At 35.6% G+C, this 19,625-nt stretch overlaps 1 protein-coding gene across 1 annotated transcript in view; it reads right to left on the bottom strand.

Annotated features, from left to right (window-relative positions):
* The window catches only part of DNER (delta/notch like EGF repeat containing), a 129,549-nt gene that overhangs the window by 12,340 nt on the left and 97,584 nt on the right, over window positions 1-19,625 (bottom strand). The window contains exons 8-11 of the mRNA XM_033005372.2: window positions 16,835-17,059; window positions 6,313-6,435; window positions 2,895-3,008; window positions 1,648-1,779 (exon numbers count right to left, since the gene is read on the bottom strand). Coding sequence (XP_032861263.2) covers window positions 1,648-1,779; window positions 2,895-3,008; window positions 6,313-6,435; window positions 16,835-17,059 — 594 coding nt within the window. The remainder of the gene's footprint in view (window positions 1-1,647; window positions 1,780-2,894; window positions 3,009-6,312; window positions 6,436-16,834; window positions 17,060-19,625) is intronic.

The following is a 19,625-nucleotide window of genomic DNA, read 5'->3' as shown; positions in this document are numbered from 1 at the left end:
TCCCTTTGGGATCTATTAATTCCATAACATAGCAGAAATGTAATTGTTACTACATTGAGGTACTCCAGGAAGTATATTTCCAGGATGCTTATTACCTTCTCCAAGGACTAAAGTCATCTATCTGCGAGCCCACTACTTATTGGCTATTGCAGACGGAATTACACTGCCTTGCTGATCAACTTGGCCATGCATGTTTCAAGTATCACTAACAACAGCCTTGTCGGTAAAAGATCATCAGAGCATCTTTTAGCATGAGCAGTATGGCATCCAGATAGCACACATCTTCATTGTGCTCCCAACATCACGATGGTTCTGCACCACACAGGGAAGTGTGTTTGCCATTCCCAGAGATAACACAAAGGCAGTGCTGTCACCATCTCTGGACTAGCTAGCAATGCACTTCTGCAGTTTTGCTTTCAACAGAAAGAACTGAAACTGAATTCACAACCAACTATTACAAGGAGAGGTCATAAACCTGTCAAGATAAAATTTTTGTGTCAGTCTAGGTGTAAATATTGTTGCCTTCTGGGTTAAAGTAAGGACTAACATTAAGAATCGAAATCAACTTAAAAAGCCATTGATATGTTTAAGTAAAGTTTAAGTAAATGAGAGTACAGAAGAGAAGCTTCATATGCTCCTTGTGTAAATAAGATATAGAAAACATTTTTTACTCCCTATCCCTGCAACATTAGCTGTGCTAAGCGGTGTAAAATCTCTTACACAAACTTGTGTATCCGTATACTGACTTAAAGGGATCTATGACCACAGTACCTGAGCATTCAGGCAGTTAAATACACAGCTAAGCTCCCTAGTAAAGACGACATCTGTAGTCCAAGAACAAGACATCAGGGAAATATGAAGCAGCTCCGTGAGCAACAAAATTAATAAAGCCTAATTTCCATTTTAACTCTTCCAAAGTTGGGCTTCGTACTTTCTTCCTCTCATGGTCTCTCTTCTGGTCCACAAGGATGCACTTACACTGAAGCTTTTCTCTATACTAAGAAGCAAGATCACACTGAAGCTGCTACTTCACTATACCCACCACCAATGGAACCTCCCTAAGCCTTACTAAATGCTTAGGAAATACTTTGGTTTGGAGACCTTTACCTTTCTAACAAATATGGTGGAAATTGGCCTACAGTTGGAAAAGTTATTCCTGATAAAGTTGGCAAATGCATGGACACGCGAGTCACAACACAGTTACACAAGACTTGTTTCCTTAGGTAAGCAAGTTCAGAATTGTTTTGCTGAAACATCATTAGAACTGCAGGTGCTCAGAAGTCCATACAAATTTGTTAGGATCATGGTTATAGTGCTATGGAAATACACTTAACACAAGGTAAATATGAGAGTAAGCTCTGATGCATAAGTGAAATTAAAGGGCAAATGGCTTAATGCTCAGTTGTGAGATATCATCTCTGTCAATTTAGTCCAATGCATATCAAAGTAGGGTGCCCAGAAATGGAATTTTCTAACTTTCATAACCACTTTTGAAATGTTATGGCCTAAAATAAAATGCATTTAACAGATTTTTGATATTTACATATGATTCAGTGTATTTGTGCATATTGGTATTTAGAGACAAATATAAATTTCTTTATTATAACATAGCATTTTTAGAAATTTTTAGAAAACTACAAAACTTACGTATTTCGCAGTTTGCACCAACCCATCCATGTGGACAATGGCAGGTGTAACCACCAGGCTGATCTATGCAAGTTCCAGCATGGTGACATGGGTTGCTGTCGCAGTCATTTACATCAATTTCACATTCTTCACCTTATATCAGGAAAAATAAAAAAACACAAACAAAAAACCAAAACAGCAACAATAAAAAAACTTCTATGTAGCAGTTGCCTCATGTAGCAAGTACATAATCAGTCACTCAATTTTTCTCTAGCTGCAAAACACCTTATAGCTCAATAGAATTTTTATTCTCAGAACATTAAAAGTGTTATATAACTATTTCAAGAAATAAGTCAGACATAGATTCCAAGAAGTAAATATTATCCTCATTCAACCAGGTGAAAACAAAATCTGAGGGCTAAGCAACTTGGCTAACTTCACACAGATTATTATCTCTTTTTTTTTTAAATATAAATTCCATCCCAAGAAAATGTGGTACAACAATTTATCATGTATATTCTGAAGTGCTATAAAAATAACGTAGCTTATCAGTGCCTCTGAGAGATAGCCACTGTACAATGCAAAGCTAACTATTTAAAAAAAAGCCTACCCTTTAATTAGCACAAATCCAAAAGCACAATTTTATCTACAAAACAGCTATGAATAGGTTTATCTATTACTATCACACTGAATATTACCTTACATTACTAACAGATCATCAGGTTGTAAATTATCTTGACAGCAGATATATGGATTACACCAATCGAGTCAGTTTAAATACAAGGCCAGAGGACTAAATGGGCTTCTTAACATTACTCTGAAAGTGTAAATTGATTTACAACAAGCACTTTAGGGCTTTTAGCAATTTCATATTAGGCAACGGAATAAGCTGTTTCTTCAGCTCACAGTAACCAAGGTCAGTGTTAAAACAGTTTTCAGTTTCAACAGTGTCCAATTAGTATATTGGCTTACCTGGAAGTCTTCAAAATGTTATTTTTAAAATGCAATCTAGTCTCAGGTAGTAAGGTCAGAAGGCATAGCTTACCAAATTCTCTTTAGTAACAGACTTTTTTTGCTGCAAAATTTTTAAAGTTTAAAGCTGTTGCAAGTAATATCAAGAACTTTTCATTCTCACTAGACTAAATACAATTCAGCAAAGTCCAAATTAATTTGTTTCCTTGAAGAGACACGGTCTTACTTGGTATTTGTCTTCTCTTAGACACAGTGAACACTGACAATTAGATGTGTGTAATGGACAAATTACTTGCCTGTATATCCAAGTGCACAAATACATGTAGCATTTAGGCCTTCACTGTCACAAGTGCCACCGTTCTGACAGTTGACGTTAACACAAGGATCTTTGTATAATTCACAGTGCCTTCCTGAAAAGGTAAAATTATTAATTGCCATTAACATGACCTATACTGACAGCATGAAATCAGTACATGGGGTAACTTAACTTCACCTGGATGAGCACAACGATGTGCAGCCTCCAAACTTGTCCTATTAGGCTAATGCCATAAGACTAAAGCCATATATTTTATGGCAGCTAAACTTTTTATACACATGCCTCCTCTGCTATTCCCACCCACTGAGGCTTAGGGATAAGACAGGTAAGGCAATTTCTGCCAAGAACTTCTGGAGTGTCTGAAAAACCAATGGTATAACAAAGCAAAGTCTGATCAGCTATCTAATATTCTTTGATAAAATGTAAACAATAATTGTCTTCAGTAAGAATTTTACGTAATAACTTCTTTAATAATATACATAAGCATTCTGATGAATTTCATTGACTCTTGCAGGAAACTGAGGGGTATAACTAAGGCAATAAAAAGAGAAATTGATTTATTCAAATGTATAACTAAAAGTAAATAATTGGGTTGCTCAACTTTATGTCACTACCTTCGCTCTTTCACTCTCAGGTGTAGGCTATGTGAACTCAGCAGCTTTGCCTTGCAGGAGACAGTGTTAAGCCGTACTTTGCACACAGAACAGAAAGCACAGCAGATTCCCACCTGGGAATGGGGAGAGAGGCTCTACTGCCACTGCTACGTGCATCATTTTCTCTGGATTTACTTTTCAGATAAAACTAGAAAAATCAATAAATTAATGTTCTAATCAGTGCATGGAAGGCACTGAAACATGAAAAAAATTGATGTATGTATGTGAATACTGGTGGGACTTCATTTATAATGTATCTACTACAGTGAAATTAGCTTGCATTTAAAATACCTCCTTAAATTTATCCGTTAATGTAAATTTTAAGTCTAAAGCTAAGTCTTATTACCATTCTTTTCTTGGGAATGAATCCAAAGTGACCACTTTTCTAAAATCCTAAATTATCTTCAAAGTTTCCCATTCTTACATTTTTTACAAGAATTTCAACAAACTGGAAAGCAGGACAGGATTCTGAATGCTTCCATGTGATAACACTTACAAATTACAAACACATTTTTCACTTTTTAAGGTGGTTCATGTTTCTAAATACTTACTGTCCTGCAAACTGTAAAGATGCATAGTCAATAGAAGCATAAACTCATATTGTTTATTATGTATAAAAACTGCAATACAGCTTTAGCATCAGCTAAATGTTTTGTAATCAGGAGGTAGCGAATGATAGCAAAGGAATTATGCTGCTTGTGGAGATTACAGAACCTACAATGGTGGAGGACTAGAAGAGGTTAGACAAATGCATATGAAAAGTGGACATGCAACTGATCCTGCCTTACTCCTTCCTAACCTCTTTCATGAATACCAGTTGTGCTGCCCTGGAATTGGGTGGTTTGTGAATTTGAAATTGGAAAGTTTGAGATGCAGAATGATACAGAGGTAAAATTAATGAGAAAATAGAGTCTTCAGAGAAAAGAATCTGAGAAAGAAAAATCAATACAAAAAAGGACACATAATATATCAGATGTATGTATACAAGCAAATTTACTTAATGAGTGAATGATTAAAAGTAATGAACTTAGCACTCTAGCATTCAAGACTACAGTTGCGTACAGCAATGCAAGCTTATATGAGTTATGTAAAAAAAATAGTCTCAAGTTAATAGTGATAATTTAAAAAAATAAAAGCAAATTATTTTAAATATATATATATTTTTTTATATATATTTTAATATAAATATATATATTTTTTACACACACACACATATACTTGCTCACTACAGACTGGCTGAAATCATTTGGTCAGTCTGTCAGCAGCAAAAAGGCTGAGCACCCTAGTCTGAGCACCCTGCAGCTAAGCAGCAGAAGCCAGCAGAGCCCAGAGCCCCCAGGTACGTGCTGGCACACGCTTCAGTCCAGACCAGCAGTAACAGCTCTTGTCTCTGGGGGCCATGGAGGCAGAAGGGGGGACTGCAGACGGGGAGGTCTGGGGTGGTGGTGGTAAAATTGAGGCCTCTAATGGTCCACATAGTACCTTAAGCTGGGTACCTCATCTCTATTTATTAGTGTCACTGAATGCCTTAAGTACTGGAATGAAGAAAGCTCAGTAATCACCAAAAACTGCTTACAGGACCAGGTCCCCTGCTTTCATTTAAAGAAAATGTTCTGTACACACAGTGATTTCAGCTGCACATACAGGTCAGATGAGAACAGAACATGAAGTCATAACATTATGGTTAAGTGTTCTTTAAACTGTCGTGAAAAGCTGAGGGTCATTTCTTCACTAAGCCTCTAAAATGATGAATTCTGTATCTATTGTCAAAGAGCAGTGCAATCACCAGCATGAAATACATATTTAGCCTCAAGCAGCTGCTAAGTGAGTGATACTTATCAACACATATAAGCTTAATGAGAAAATGCTGGGATAATGTTCCTTAAAACATAGTCATTCTATGTAAAATATATATATTTATATATATATCTTTTAATACTAATAACATATAAAATTACATTCAAAATGTTCTCGCAGCATGATTCAAAACCGAATACACAAAAAACCTATCGTTTTAGCCCTCCACAGAAGGACATGTCACAGACAGCTGATATGTTCTACTCTGTACAAAGCTGAAATCTGCTGCAAGATAAATTATTTTGTATAACAAAACGCATCCTTTTCTGCTCTATTTTATAAATTATTTAAGAAATGCCGAGGACTAATTCCATTTCAATGTATCTAGGAATAGCTTCAGTTAACATAGGAAACCTGTTACAGAACTACTACTGTCTCTGGTCTTTATGGTATTCTAAACAATCAACATAAAACTTTCATTTTTACTCCTTTCTGCTAATCTGTTTCAAATAGTACTCTTTTATTACTATGTTCTTAACTCACTTTACTGGAGAAAATAAATTTTAAAAGAATCTTGAAAGTTCTCCATGTAATGGCTCCTAAAAATAACTGATGAAAAGTTTTATTTAACATGCTTTCCTTTAAATATTTATAATTTTCTAACATAACATTTAAAACAGTAGAAAAATGTACACCTAAGAAGAACAGAGAGAAGCCATATGTCCCCAGACAATGACATGAATTCCTCACAGACCAGCTAAATCTGAACTATGCATTTGAGTAAAAATTATGCGATCAGGATCTACATTGAAGTTTGTTTCCATTAATTTTAGATGTGGGATTTATTTCTGCCTAATGAAGGATATTGTAGATCTCTGTTTGTAACAGAACCTACCATAAAAAATACACAGAACAATTAAAAAAAAAAACAGGCAAACCCCATCCTACCTTCATATTCAGCAAGGCACACACACTCGTAGCTGTTGACGAGGTCTCTGCAGGTGGCTCCGTTCTGGCAGGGTGCAGAAAGGCATTCATTATATTCCTCTTCACAGTAAAGGCCGTGGTAACCTAAATCACACGAAGAGGGAATAAAACAAGCTATGAAACCCGTCTCAGCAAAAATTAACAATTAGGCAACTATAGACTGTGGGCAGATGCTTGCTAATTGAAATATACTGTGCAGACAGATACGTGTTAAGACAATGATTTTAAGGACATCTGCTCCCCAGGTGAAAATTACAAAAAAAAAAAAAAATAATAATCCTGGAAGCACAATGACCTTGAAGAAGCCCCAGCCACAACCCCTGCCCCTGCAATAAACAGCAGCGAGGCCGTAAACACACAGGCTGGTGGCCAAGGCTGCTAAGAACAACGTAAATACCTGCAATCTGGTTGTAAAAAGGAGTAAACTAATATTGACATATTTCCTCACTTTCTTGGATCTTTGCATCAAAGCCACTTTTCATCAAGGTAGTGATAATTTTATACCAGTAGTTAGAATGATAATATATTTTAACTTTAATGCTGTACAATGTCAAAACACTGTAGAAGCATTAGGATACCCAATTTTTTACAGTATTCCCAAACTGCAGGCAGGTATTAAGGCCTGATTACACAGACATAGAAAGTAGGAGCACAGAAAAGCTGTAGGACCTGTTAATAGCCAGAGTCATTTGTATCATGATGTAAGAAATAAGGAGTTAATCCCCTCGAAATAGCACTTTTCTCATTAGTTAGTGTGCCATATGATCATTGGTCTTAACAATAGTTGAAATTACTTTCCAGACACACTGTATCACATCAAAATAGTACCTACTCATATTAAGTAACAGCATTAATTAGTACAGTGTAACAGAGGAAATAAAGCTAGCTGTAATGCTAAAATATGTCTGCCTGATAATACTGGTTACTTGGTATTAAATATGAAGAATCATAAGTCCAGTCATTTTGAAGACTTATATTTGATACCAAGAAGCTTATTTAATGCCTCTTCAATAGACCCAGGTTATAGTTCTATTAATGAAAAGCCTCCTCTCTTTTTACTTGTTATTTTTTTCTTTTCTTTTCTTTCTTAAGATGAAGGCTTTCCAACTCCAGGAACAATATCTAAATTTATAGTTAATTAATACATTAACAAGAAATAAATAAAATAAATCAGTCATAATGCTTAGTAACTACAAATAACGCATTAAAATGCGACAAACACTGCTTTCTCCCTGACAGGCAAGAATTAGCACAGAAGAACTGTAAAACAGCTAGTGTGTTTGACTAATGAAAAAAGTAACAGGCAGTTTGCTCGAGTCTTTCTAAACAGTTGTCTCCCCCTCTTTGGGGCACAGGGAGTGCTTTATAATTAGCCAAATTACCTTTAGGAGAAGGTTCAGAATTTAATAGATTAAACAGAATATGTTCTTATCTTTTTGAAAGCATAAACACAAATATTACAAAGATTTCTACTAAAACATGCATCCTTCATAATATTTACCCCCTTCCTGGAAATTACAGAAAATAATTGAGTGAACAGACTTTGCATTTTCTACAACTCTTCAACTATTAGCTACATGCTGCTAATAACTACATCCTAGCACCTGACTTGGGGCATCACACAGCCTACCTCCCATGAGCAAAGCAAAGACCACACAGTTAACATCACCTGAATTGACTGAATAATTAACACAAATCAGTGCTTCAGATGTTTTATGAAATGGTTTGTCTTCATGAAACCGTAGCACCATCTCTTCTTTAACCATCCATGAAAAAGGTAAGGATATAAATTCTAGCCCATATTGTTGTGCACAGAGTGATGCCAGAGACATTTTGTACACAGTGGTTACTGCACACTCTTTTTCCTGTTGGGCTATTTTATAATATTTGGTACTGAAAACGATGTAGACTGGGAAATTTTTGTATTGATTTAAACAAAAGCTTGCTTCTATTTCTCAACTTTGCTCAATGTACTTGAAATGTCATTTGGATGAAGGTCTATATTACAGATTTTAAAAAGCAGCTTCAAATATCCTTTCAAAATAAAAACACTGTTTCACAAAGAACAGTTATACAGGAGATATGTCATGGTATGTTAACAGTACATAAGAACACTCTTCCCACAGCTATCATGGATTAATTTTTGTTAAATCAATTAAACAACCTTCTTGACTCATCATAGCTGATATTCCCCTTGATCTCCTGTTTGTGTGACATATTACCATGAATATGTACTTATAATCTGTAATATAATAACATGCACTGGAACAATGTTTATATGCTTTTTAAAAACTTGATTTATTCCTTACATATATCTATAAAAGCAATAGATGAATGAATATACAATGAATAAAGATGCAATGGGCATGAATAAGAATGAGAGGGAAAAGGCCTAAAATACAAAGTGTAGATTCTGCAGTGTGATTTTACTTCTACAGATAACCTCCAGTTAGTAGCAAAACTTACAGACATGAAATGAGAGTATCCATGAACAAAGAGCCAAAGAGAGGGGCAGATTCTCATCTTAGTAAGTGGTAACCTAATATTAATTCTCCTGGTCTAAATTTTACCCCAAATTCTTATAGAACCATAGAAAATACAATAAACGCCACCGCCAGACAGCATTTCTATCCCGCCCTCCCCCTCCCTATTATGAATAATCCAAAATAAAACTGTATGAAGATACAACTTATTAGTACTACACAAGGTGTGTATGTAATAGCACTCATTTGATTCTGCACAAAATTGTCTTTTCACAGTAAATAGTTAGTTGGACTAGTAGCTTATTAAGAAACATTTCAGAACTAATTTCTCCAAAGCTGTTAGCCAGGCAATACAGAATGAATTATGCTAGATGTTATGGGTTTTTTTATTATCCTATGATGAAGTTTATCTAGATTATGATGAAGGGAAATAGCCTTATGCAGTGACATCCGTAGCCAACATACAAACTACCAAAATCAGAAAAATTAAAAGATAAACATACGGATATTCCTTGTGTTGAACACAGATGTAATTGGATATTTTCAGAAAAAAATTATTTCCACTTCTCACTTTTCAAAGGGATCAGAGGGAATTTTGTGACTGAGTAGTTGTCTGATTTCCACAATCAATATGAACTATCATATCACCTCCTTAGGTTTAAGATCGCCCACAGTCAGACACCGAATATAGTGAGGGAAAGATATTTTCTCTCTCCACGAGAGGGCAGATCTTGCCCACACACAATTTCACCCTCATCGTCCTCACCCTGGTGCCAGCAGCTTCCTTCTACTGTAACTGCTGCGATGAAAAAAGGTCTGCTGTGGGATCAGGCACCCAAGGGGAAATCGTGTTTCTTCTCATGGAGCTAAGAGGCACCGCATCATTCTTAACAAGCGTTTCACTTTGTATTACTGCTTTTAATTTATACTGTTAAGTGTGGATAAGCCCAGGGAGTTACTGTTGAGGAGCTAGTGTCTAAGAAAGCCTCAAAAGCTTTCAACTTTGCTCTTTATTGATTTATAAAGGGAGAGTAAGCTTCTCGCTCTCTCTTTCTTTTAACCTGATAGTGGAGATACTCTCAAGAGGTTGCACTGCTGTATCTTGTGCTCTGTCAACTGCTCTTGAAGGCTTTGACAAAAAACCCATTGCTTCTCATCAGCCTGCATAACACAGATTGTGTGGTCCCTTTTACGTTTTCTCCCTTTGCAGTTTTTTTAATATAGCCATGTGCAAAGACAGCGCACCTTGGCATGTAGCTGTCTGAAGACCATGCCAGATATCCCGACCTCTTCAAGGCAGCCTCCCTGGTGCTTAGGAAAGAGAAAGAAGGATTTGGAAATCCAAAGGACAGTGGCAACAAATCTAATTCTGCCTTTGTAAAGGACCAGTAGCAGAGAGACAGTCACATAGAGGGAGAAGAGGTAACATAGGGACATCATTATTTTAGGGGTATCCTCAGGTGCCCTGTCCATTCCCCAGCTTTTGAAGAGAGCAGAAGAGATCAGAAGGGGACCATCATTGGGAAAATTCTGCTTGAGTTCATGAAGGTGCTGTTATTGAAGGCATATTAAATTTCTAGTGATCTGGAAAAAAAAATGTTTAGTAATATTAGTTGCCCTTTTTGAAGCTGCAGTACCCAATGTGGGTTATTTTCCTGCTTAGGACACAGCATCTGGAAAAGTATTGTTAAAGTAGGTATTGTTTCTTTCTTTCTGAATATGTACAAAAAATTTTATACAACACAAAAGATGCAAATACCTGTATTTGGCATTGCCTCTGAACAGAAAAGCAACAGAACTGTAATGTTACTAGAAAGAGAGGAAGAATTATACTAGAATCTGTTATTCTGAAGTTATTTATGAAAAATTCTTTTGTTTCCATCTAAATTCTTTAACCAAAATATAGAAATTTATGTAGTCTTTTTGAAGATATATCATAGAATCATAGAATGGTTTGGGTTGGAAGGGACCTTAAAAATTATCTAGTTCCAAAACCCCGCCATGGGCAGGGACACTTTCCACTAGATTAGGTTGCTCAAAGCCTCATCCAACCCGGCCTTGAACAATTCTCTTGATGCAGCCCAGGACATGGTGGGCTTTCTGGGCTACAAGAGCACCTTTCTGGCTCATAGTCCTTCTCCGCAGAGCTGCTCTCAACCCATCTCATCGCCCAGCCTGTATTTGTGTTTGGGATTGCCCTGACTCATGTGCAGGGGCTTGCACTTGGTCTTGTTGAACTTCAGGAGGTTTGCACAGGCCCACCTCTCCAGCCTGTCCAGGTCCCTCTGGATGACATCCCTTCCCTCCAGCATGTTGACCGCAGCACGCAACTTGGTGTCATCAGCAAACTTGCTGAGGGTGCACTCAATCCCACTGTCCATGTCACTAACAAAAAGATGTTAAACAGCAGTGGCCCCAACACCAACCCCTGAGGAATGCCACTTGTCACTGTTCTCCAGTTGGAAATCATTTATCACTCTTCAAATCTGCACACTAGCCAAAAAAGCATGGAAACCAAACTGCCTACCAAGCAAGAAGACTTTCACAGACCTTGGGCTAATTGGAACTGTTTAAAATTCCTCTCATTTAATTTTTGAGGCAGAAGTAACACAGATGAAAATCCAGCTGGAACTATGCCTACTTGTAGAAACAGTGCATAAAGGAAGGATGGCATTAAGGTCACACATTTAAAGAAAACTCTGCAGCACTTTGCTTCTGTAAAAAAAAAATTACATCCTCTGTAAAATACCTCAAAAAGAAAAAAAAAAAAAAAGAACATAGCATCCTAAAGCAGAACACAAAAATAAGTGGCAGGTTCTAAAGCTTTTAAAACAGTATGTTTCAGATATACAATATAATGAACATAGAAGAACGTGTTATTTAATAAACTTATAATTTATATATCTAAAAAAATAATGTATAGGAATTCAGGGACACGTCTGAAAGTGAAAGACTCCTGCACAAAGAAATCCATAGTCAAGGAGCTGGCACACCAATGCTGAGAGCCTGTAAGCCAGAACACTTCAAGGTCAAGAGGCAGAGATGATTTCTTTCCGACTAATGTTTGGTAATATCTTTATGTAGTTCATTATGTTTATTATTAACCCTTGATAATGCTACTAAACTGCACACAAATTTTATTCATCCACTTTACAACTAATGTAACAGAGACCATCAAAGTCTGCAGGCAAAATTGGAAACAGAATGCAGATTTTTAATATACCAGACATAACTCATCCACTCTATCAAACTGCTTTTTGATAGAGATACCAAAAATGTGTTAGCTGATGCTCTATAGTCATTACTTTAGGGTTTTTTATGAATCCTCAAGTTTAATTGCTCTTGTCTGCCTCACACTCAATAATTACACAAACCACTGGCAAAGTGTGTGTTATGATGCTTCCTAACTGCTGGTCTACACAGAAGTTAACTCCCATTTACCTACTATCCCTGTAACTCATGGGGAAAATCTCTGAAGGTAATTGGTTCAAATCCCACTGCTATGACTTAAAAGACTGAAAAAAAACATAATGGTACGTTCATAACAACAAAAAGGCATAAAAGAAGGAAACAAATGATTCTGACTATACCTACCTTGCTACCACTTAGGTGCAGTTCTGTAATGATCTTTTGAAATAAGTTATCCAAGTTTTTATATTATTGACAGACTAATGACAAGCTCACATAATTTGGCTTTTAGTTCCACCTCTACATGAAGCACATAATACTATTTGTAGAGGGAATTCCTTCTAAAACAAATTGTCATTTTTAAAAGTGAAGTTTTCAGCAGTCTACAAAAAGTTTGGAAAAAATAAATTGTTTATTTTAATACTTGCCATTAAATTTTACACATGGAACAACACAAAAGAGTTCAACTAAAGAGGTACCATATATGGTCTTGGATGCAACCTCTATAGCTTCTCATCTGGCTAACTTTTAAATGCACAAATATTATTTAAATAAAAATAAGTCTCCATAGCATGAGACGTCTGATGCTAATTTTAAGTCCTGAGAAGCACAGAATTAATTTGAATAAACCTAACCAACAATTTCTAATCAGGTTTAGATGACAAATTTCAGAAAAAATGTTTTTATTTGTCCAAGAATATTTAACTAGATTTTTGTTCTTTGAACCACAGGCAAAGAACATGCTGAAGAAGGTTAAAATTTCCCTGGTTTGGAAAAAAAAATGTCAAGTTTTTCCTACCATGGACGACTCAGGAAAGGGCACTTGTGCTGGACAGCTCCTGGTACTCCAGTTCAGAAACTGAATCCCTTTTTATACCAGAAATTTAGAAGAAAATTTTTTTACACTAATTGGGAAATTCAGGTATCTGTTGACGTGACTTATCTTCCCATCACTTACACAAAGGTAGAGTATCTCTGCTTATGTTTTGATTTTTACAATACAAAACATCTGAATCCTGACAATTCTTTTCAGAACTTCCCAGAGCATACATAGCACTGGTAATCTCAAAAATGCTCTTCATCGATTTCTGTTTTTTTCAATCAACTGTGGTTTCAGTCATATATTTAAAAACACTTAAAGATCAAAACATTGATGCATTTTGATCACTTTCCTTGGTGTCCAGAGTTAGGCAGCTCCTCATCTCAATAGCTTCTCCACCCTCTGTAGAGTTTTTTCTTGACCATGTCCAAACTGCTTTGTACCATTCAATAGCTAGAAAAACAGCAGTTTTCTGTTATGAATCCAAACAAGTTAACAAAATACTCACTAGCAAATCAAGGAATAGGTTGATGCTGCCAAATAACTCCCATAGTCCCACCCACTGAGCGCTTCTTTTCCTGTCTTTCTGTATTTTTTTTTTTTGACTTCAAACATTTTTTCCTGTTCACTCCCTCTGCTATTTAGTCCTTCTGGGGGCTGGGTGAGGAGAATGATATCCAAAATTAAGGGGTAAATATTAAACTATTAAACTCTTAGTTCTAAAAATTAATTTAGGAAAACAGCACCTGTCAATTTCAACTACCTGCAATCAAAAAGATATTTTGTCAGACAGGGAACTAATTATCAACTGATATGAATTCTAGTTTGTGCTCTCAATAAGACAGGATATGGTAGCTGTATTTAAATATGATTAGGCCTTTTGCTCTTCATTTCAGTACCCAATCTTTTTCTCTAAGGATTCCTCTATCATGCAAACGAACAGCAAAGCAATTAAGCACTTCAAAAAGGAAGACAGAAAATTTGTAATGAAAGAATTATCTTCACCTCCCGAAATATATAAAACAAACCACATGTTCGGAAATAACCTTCTGCATTACACAATGTCATTCTTCTGTTCAGATTAAAACTGTCCACACCATTCACGGAAACATCTGAGGTCATTTAAACATCTGGACCTATCTTGCCATCAAAAAGTCTACATATTCTCTGGTTTCTGAAAAGTTGCAAGCAGAAAAATTGAGGATGCTTCCTGTAAAACTGTCCATTAAATGGAGGCTTCTTTTCTTATTTTTGTTAAATAAGTTAACATATCTCAATGGTTAAAGCTCCTACATGAGAGTCTTTTAATCCTGTATGTATAAATTCACATCTGCTGGACAACAAATGAATTATGAGATAACACTACTATGGTACTCTCTGCATTCCACTTTCATATTTTTCTCATTTTTAAAGAAGTATGTAGTTTAATTATAAATCTGTCAAATCTAAACTGCAAATTTACACTAGCTTCTGTTCATTTGTGAGTACCTCTCCGAAAACAACTTCTGATAATCCCTTCCATATCTCTAAATAGCGGTGATTAATTCTGACACCTTCTAAAAATGCTGCATTAGTAGATTTCATTACAAACTCCCCATACCCAGAAATAAAACTAATCCATTCTGGTGGAGAAACAACTCAACACAAAATGCACAGAAGGTTAGTGTTTTCTATACCAGTTAAATTCAGGCTTGTAAGACTCAATGTTAAGAAGACTAGATAGTCTACAAAAAGTTACGACTGTTCATTGAACTGAGTTCCAAAAATCACCCTTTTCAATAGGCTTTATAAAATTTAGTCAAAACAGACTTCACTGTTATGTCAGGTTCAGGATAACTGTATTATATATGCACAAATTTTTTAACTGCACTAAGTGTTATAGAGCCAGTTGTCTAATGTATCACAAAAAGTATCTTCATTCCAAAAAATAAAACACACTGCAAGAAGAAATTTCAGCAACTGAACTGTGAAACAACAAAAACATATTGTGGCTTCCCTCTCAGAACAGCATACATTGGTGACAACCTTGCTATGCAACACGAAGCCTTATGATGAGTATTCATAAAGCTGACACATGTTCTTCCCACATTTATCGATTTAATGAGTGATGGTTTATTTTAAAAAATCAATCCATTCTTCCTACAACGTAAATAATGTTTTCATCCTTAAGCAGTTTCAAACTTTAGTCTTAACATCTGGAATTTTCTTGAAGGTTGCATGCATCAATAACTGAAAGCAACACTTTGAAGTGTGCACTCAATATATTGTCCAAGACAAAAACATTAGCTGATAATGCCTGTGTCTTCAGGGATCTCTCTTTAGATGAGATATCAGTTTTATGGGCTACAGAATCTTAGATAAATGATCGCTCCTTTCAAGGATAATAGGAGAGTTCTCTACGTCTCACCTTGCTCTAAAGCCATAAGCAGCAGAAACAGAAAGCAGTGACATCTTTCTTCCTCAAAATGCCAATAATACATGAAAGTCAAATTAAACAGTCAGTTTAACTTTTTTTGTCCTAAGACTCACTACCCTAATCTGAAGTGTTCTAGGAACAGATTGTGGGCTTCTTCCTTGGGACGAAAAGGAGAAATTTCTTTTTGGAAGAGAAAGAAGCTGATTTCTTTCTATGCAAAGGCTAAAAAGAAAACACTGATGTGGCATGTACTAATGTTCAGACTTGCCACCTATAGGAGTACTCGCCTGCTTCAGGCAACACCTTTGCAATTGGCAGGATACCTGCACCTCCTGCTAATTGAAACGGGAGGGAAATGAGCTGGACAAGCGTGACTAGTTTCCCACAAGGCAAGGCAAAGCAGCAGAGTATTCCCCTGAAAGGATCTTCGTAGAAAAATATGCATATCATAGTGTTATGTATGTGTAGAACTACTAATGATCCAATGTCACTCTTTAGTTTATCTCTTGTACACCAGGAATTTATTTTAGCCTTGAATTGTGCAGTTTTCAAGTTTATAGCCTTATAGGACAGACTTTTTAAAAAAAGTTCCAAAATTATTCAAGTGAAAACAAAGATTATTGGGTTTAATTCTGTATGTGCTTAAGCAGTGGTGCAGCACTTGATATCATTAATTTTAACTGCTATTTCACCTATTAATTATCACTGCTAAAATATATAAAGGAAGCTACGAAAGCACCCCAATATTCAGTTACATTGATACGATGAAGAAAAAAATATAGAGCGAAGCAAAATGCAATCCAGACATGATGCACTGTTAGGCTATATTGTCAAACAGTAATCAGCTGAGTCTACTAGCTATGCTCACCTAAGCTGTATCACTGGAACTTCTGAAAAGAGACGATTTATGTAAACATGGATGGCAGAACTAATAAACCTTCTGGGGTAACCAATTTTTTTTTCCTTCTCTACCATTGTTCAGCTACCCTGTTTGTTTCCACTCCCCCAATGATCAGTGTCACATTTTCTATTCTCTATCAAATTTTGTAATTACAATGACACTGACACTTCAGCTTAAAAAGATTTATCTTGCCGACTACAGTTCTATAATACAGCTGTAGATATCAACCAAGCCATATGGATTTCAGTGGGTATTTTCAGTGCTCACTCTGCAATTTTTGATTTTTCCAAATGAAATGTGTAGATTCCTATCATTATTCTAAACAGATAGAACATCTGCTCGATGTGTTTTATACACTGAAAAGAAAAAATTAAATTAATTTTAAACTATATATGGAATATATATATATAAAAATATTAGAAAATTTACAAAACATGTAGCTGTTTGGTACAAACCAGGGATACATAGGCATCTGTAGCTGGTTCCAACACTGCGACAAATGCCGTGTGCACAAGGATTCAGAGCACAGAAGTCAATCAGCTGAGCACATGTAGGTCCAGTAAATCCAGGACTACAACTGCAGGAGAAAGCAAGTCTGTCTGTATAACAGGTTCCATTGTTCTGGCAGGGAGATGATGCACAAGGGTCTATTTTGTCTTCACAAGAGGCTCCTAAAAACCCTGAAAGAAATAAATGGTTTTGATAAGTAAGCATTCTGCTATGCATACAATTTTAATAACTAGAGCAAGTTAAAAGTAAGCCATTGATATATCTATATTCCTAGTTTTTTAATTCTGTGACAATTATAAAAATACAGACCTCCTATATATATTAAACTCTATTTTTACCCATTAACATGGTATGATAAAATATGGTTCAGGTAGAATCATTCCATCATGATTAAGGCAGTGAATTATAAAAATTTTTGTTGAAACTGACAGTGTTTATCCACTTTCTGAAGTGCATCTGGCTAGAAAAGCAAAAGAGATTTTCTGAAGATCAGCAACAGACTATCCTGGAAAAAAAAAAAAGAAAAGCCAAAACTGACTTTTTTTTCATTATTGTTAATGGGTATGTTAAGAATAACAACCTCTAAAGAAGTACATGAGTTTACCTGAGCTTCAGTAATTTAAAAGAATATCTTTTGCAAGAACATCTCATTATCAGGAGAGAAAATGATTTATTAAAGCAACACCATGTAAAAATTAGATATAAAGAAAAGTATATTCCTGCAAGGAAGTTTTTTTAATCAGATGTAGAAATGAATAATATTTGAACAAATGGCACTATAGTAACTATACAGTTTGTATCTATAGATACACATACATGATATATGTACTAACATGTGTGGTTATTGTACCTAAAAGCAATTCAGAAAAGTATATTAAAATAGTAGCACCCCTCCAATTAAAAGAGCAAATTGCCCTTTCCATTCAATTCTAATATTTTTTTATGAGTATCTGGACCACCTGTACAGACCATCACTTTTCAGGCTTAAAGTTCCCTGGAATATTTTACATTGTAGAACAGCTATTACAATTCAATATACTAATCACTGGGAATAAGAAATTAGGAGCAAATCAGGCCAGCCTCCACTCAAGACCCAGCAAGCCAGCTTCACCAATCTACTCTAACAGAAAATGTAAACCACTGCAGTTGTGCCAGTCTAAAAGACGAAGAACAGACCACATTGCCACTGCTATGCATAGAAAGATGCATAAAGAAAGTAAGTAAATGCATGAAAAGCTATTCTAGGATTTGAAAAATATTTAATCAGAAAGAGTGAAAAACAAATTTAAAAACAAAACAAAATAAACACAAAATGTGCCCAATGGTGAGAGAAAGGATCAAGATGGAGGAGATGTCTTTCTTACACAGCAGCCTGCCAACACTCAGGGCATGAAAACAGTGACAGGTGACACTTTGGATTAAAACTCAATATTGAAATCTTATCTCTGATGGAATGAATCAGATTTTTGGCCTTACTTCTATAGCTTTTGTATCCATAAAGTCTCACTGTTGAATTAAAAGCAGTTGATGCATTAGAACTGAGCTTCTATATTGTATAGAGCTCATGATGAACACTAAAAGTGAGACCAAATACCACATTCAATACATACTTTACAGCATCTCATTATCTTTTATTGACTCAGTAAATATTTTTGTTCTAAACAATGTCAATTAACATTGCAAGAAAGGTACAATTCATCAGGAAATAGTTTTCAGTTAATTTTGACATATGTGTTATTTTCAGGGCATTTTGATTTTCTTTCTAATTATTCATGATTCACATTCAGATGAATTAAACTGTAATTTTGTTAAACTGTAGTTCTAGCATTGTAATCATGGGTAGCAAGTCAGCAGTTTGCATGTCTGAAAAGCACATAAGAAATAGATTGATTTATATTTTTAAAGCATAACAAAAAACCCCAAACATTTACTAAATTTAAATTCTATATTTTGTTCTTGATTGATTAAATTTGTTGAAAACTTGAGCCAGAAAGATCTAGTGAACTGAGCATAGTGTGTCAACTTGACTGAGCTCCAAGACTAGAAGTGCAAGTGAGGGCTGAGATAATCAGCCTAAAGACATTAAAGTTTCCAGAACACACCAAAAAAATGGAGACTGGCAATTAGTTTTAAATATCCTGAGGACTTCCTCAAGGAGACACACTTAATGTCTTATAGATCCACAAAAGCTCAGTGAACTGCATCAGAAAGAGAGGGAAAATGCTATTAAACAAAGGTGAGTAACCCACACAGAGTATGCTACAAGGATTTACCCAGAGAATTAACAAAACTTAGATTATTGTAACTAAGAAAAAGATGGAAAGGCCACGACTGCCCTGTGAGTTCCAGACAAAACTAGGATGTTCTGGGCACTGTTGGCAGCACAATTTTAGGAGCATCCTCAAAATATTAGGTCCTGGAAAAATAACTTAAAAAGACATGTTTCCCTCATATGTTCATGAATCTTATGCCAGAGCTATGGAATGAAAAACAAAGGAAAAATAACCCCATTAAAAAAAAAAAAAAAAAGTTATTAAGAAAATAAGCAACCTACAGATTGAACTTTTAACAGTTTAGTCATGAGCAACTCAGTAACAGACCAGGAAAGAAAAGCAGGCCTGGCAGGGCACAGGCAAAGAACAAGCGAGAGCCCTCTGCCCTCTCCATTTTGCTATCCAATGGCTCAGATTGCTTCATGGACTTTAACAGGACCATCTGCACACCAATGATGAAGAG

This window comes from Tyto alba, unplaced genomic scaffold (genome assembly GCF_018691265.1).
Source record: "Tyto alba isolate M040663 unplaced genomic scaffold, T.alba_DEE_v4.0 Super-Scaffold_10, whole genome shotgun sequence".
Lineage (NCBI taxonomy): Eukaryota > Metazoa > Chordata > Aves > Strigiformes > Tytonidae > Tyto > Tyto alba.
This window is presented reverse-complemented; position numbering and strand designations above follow the sequence as displayed.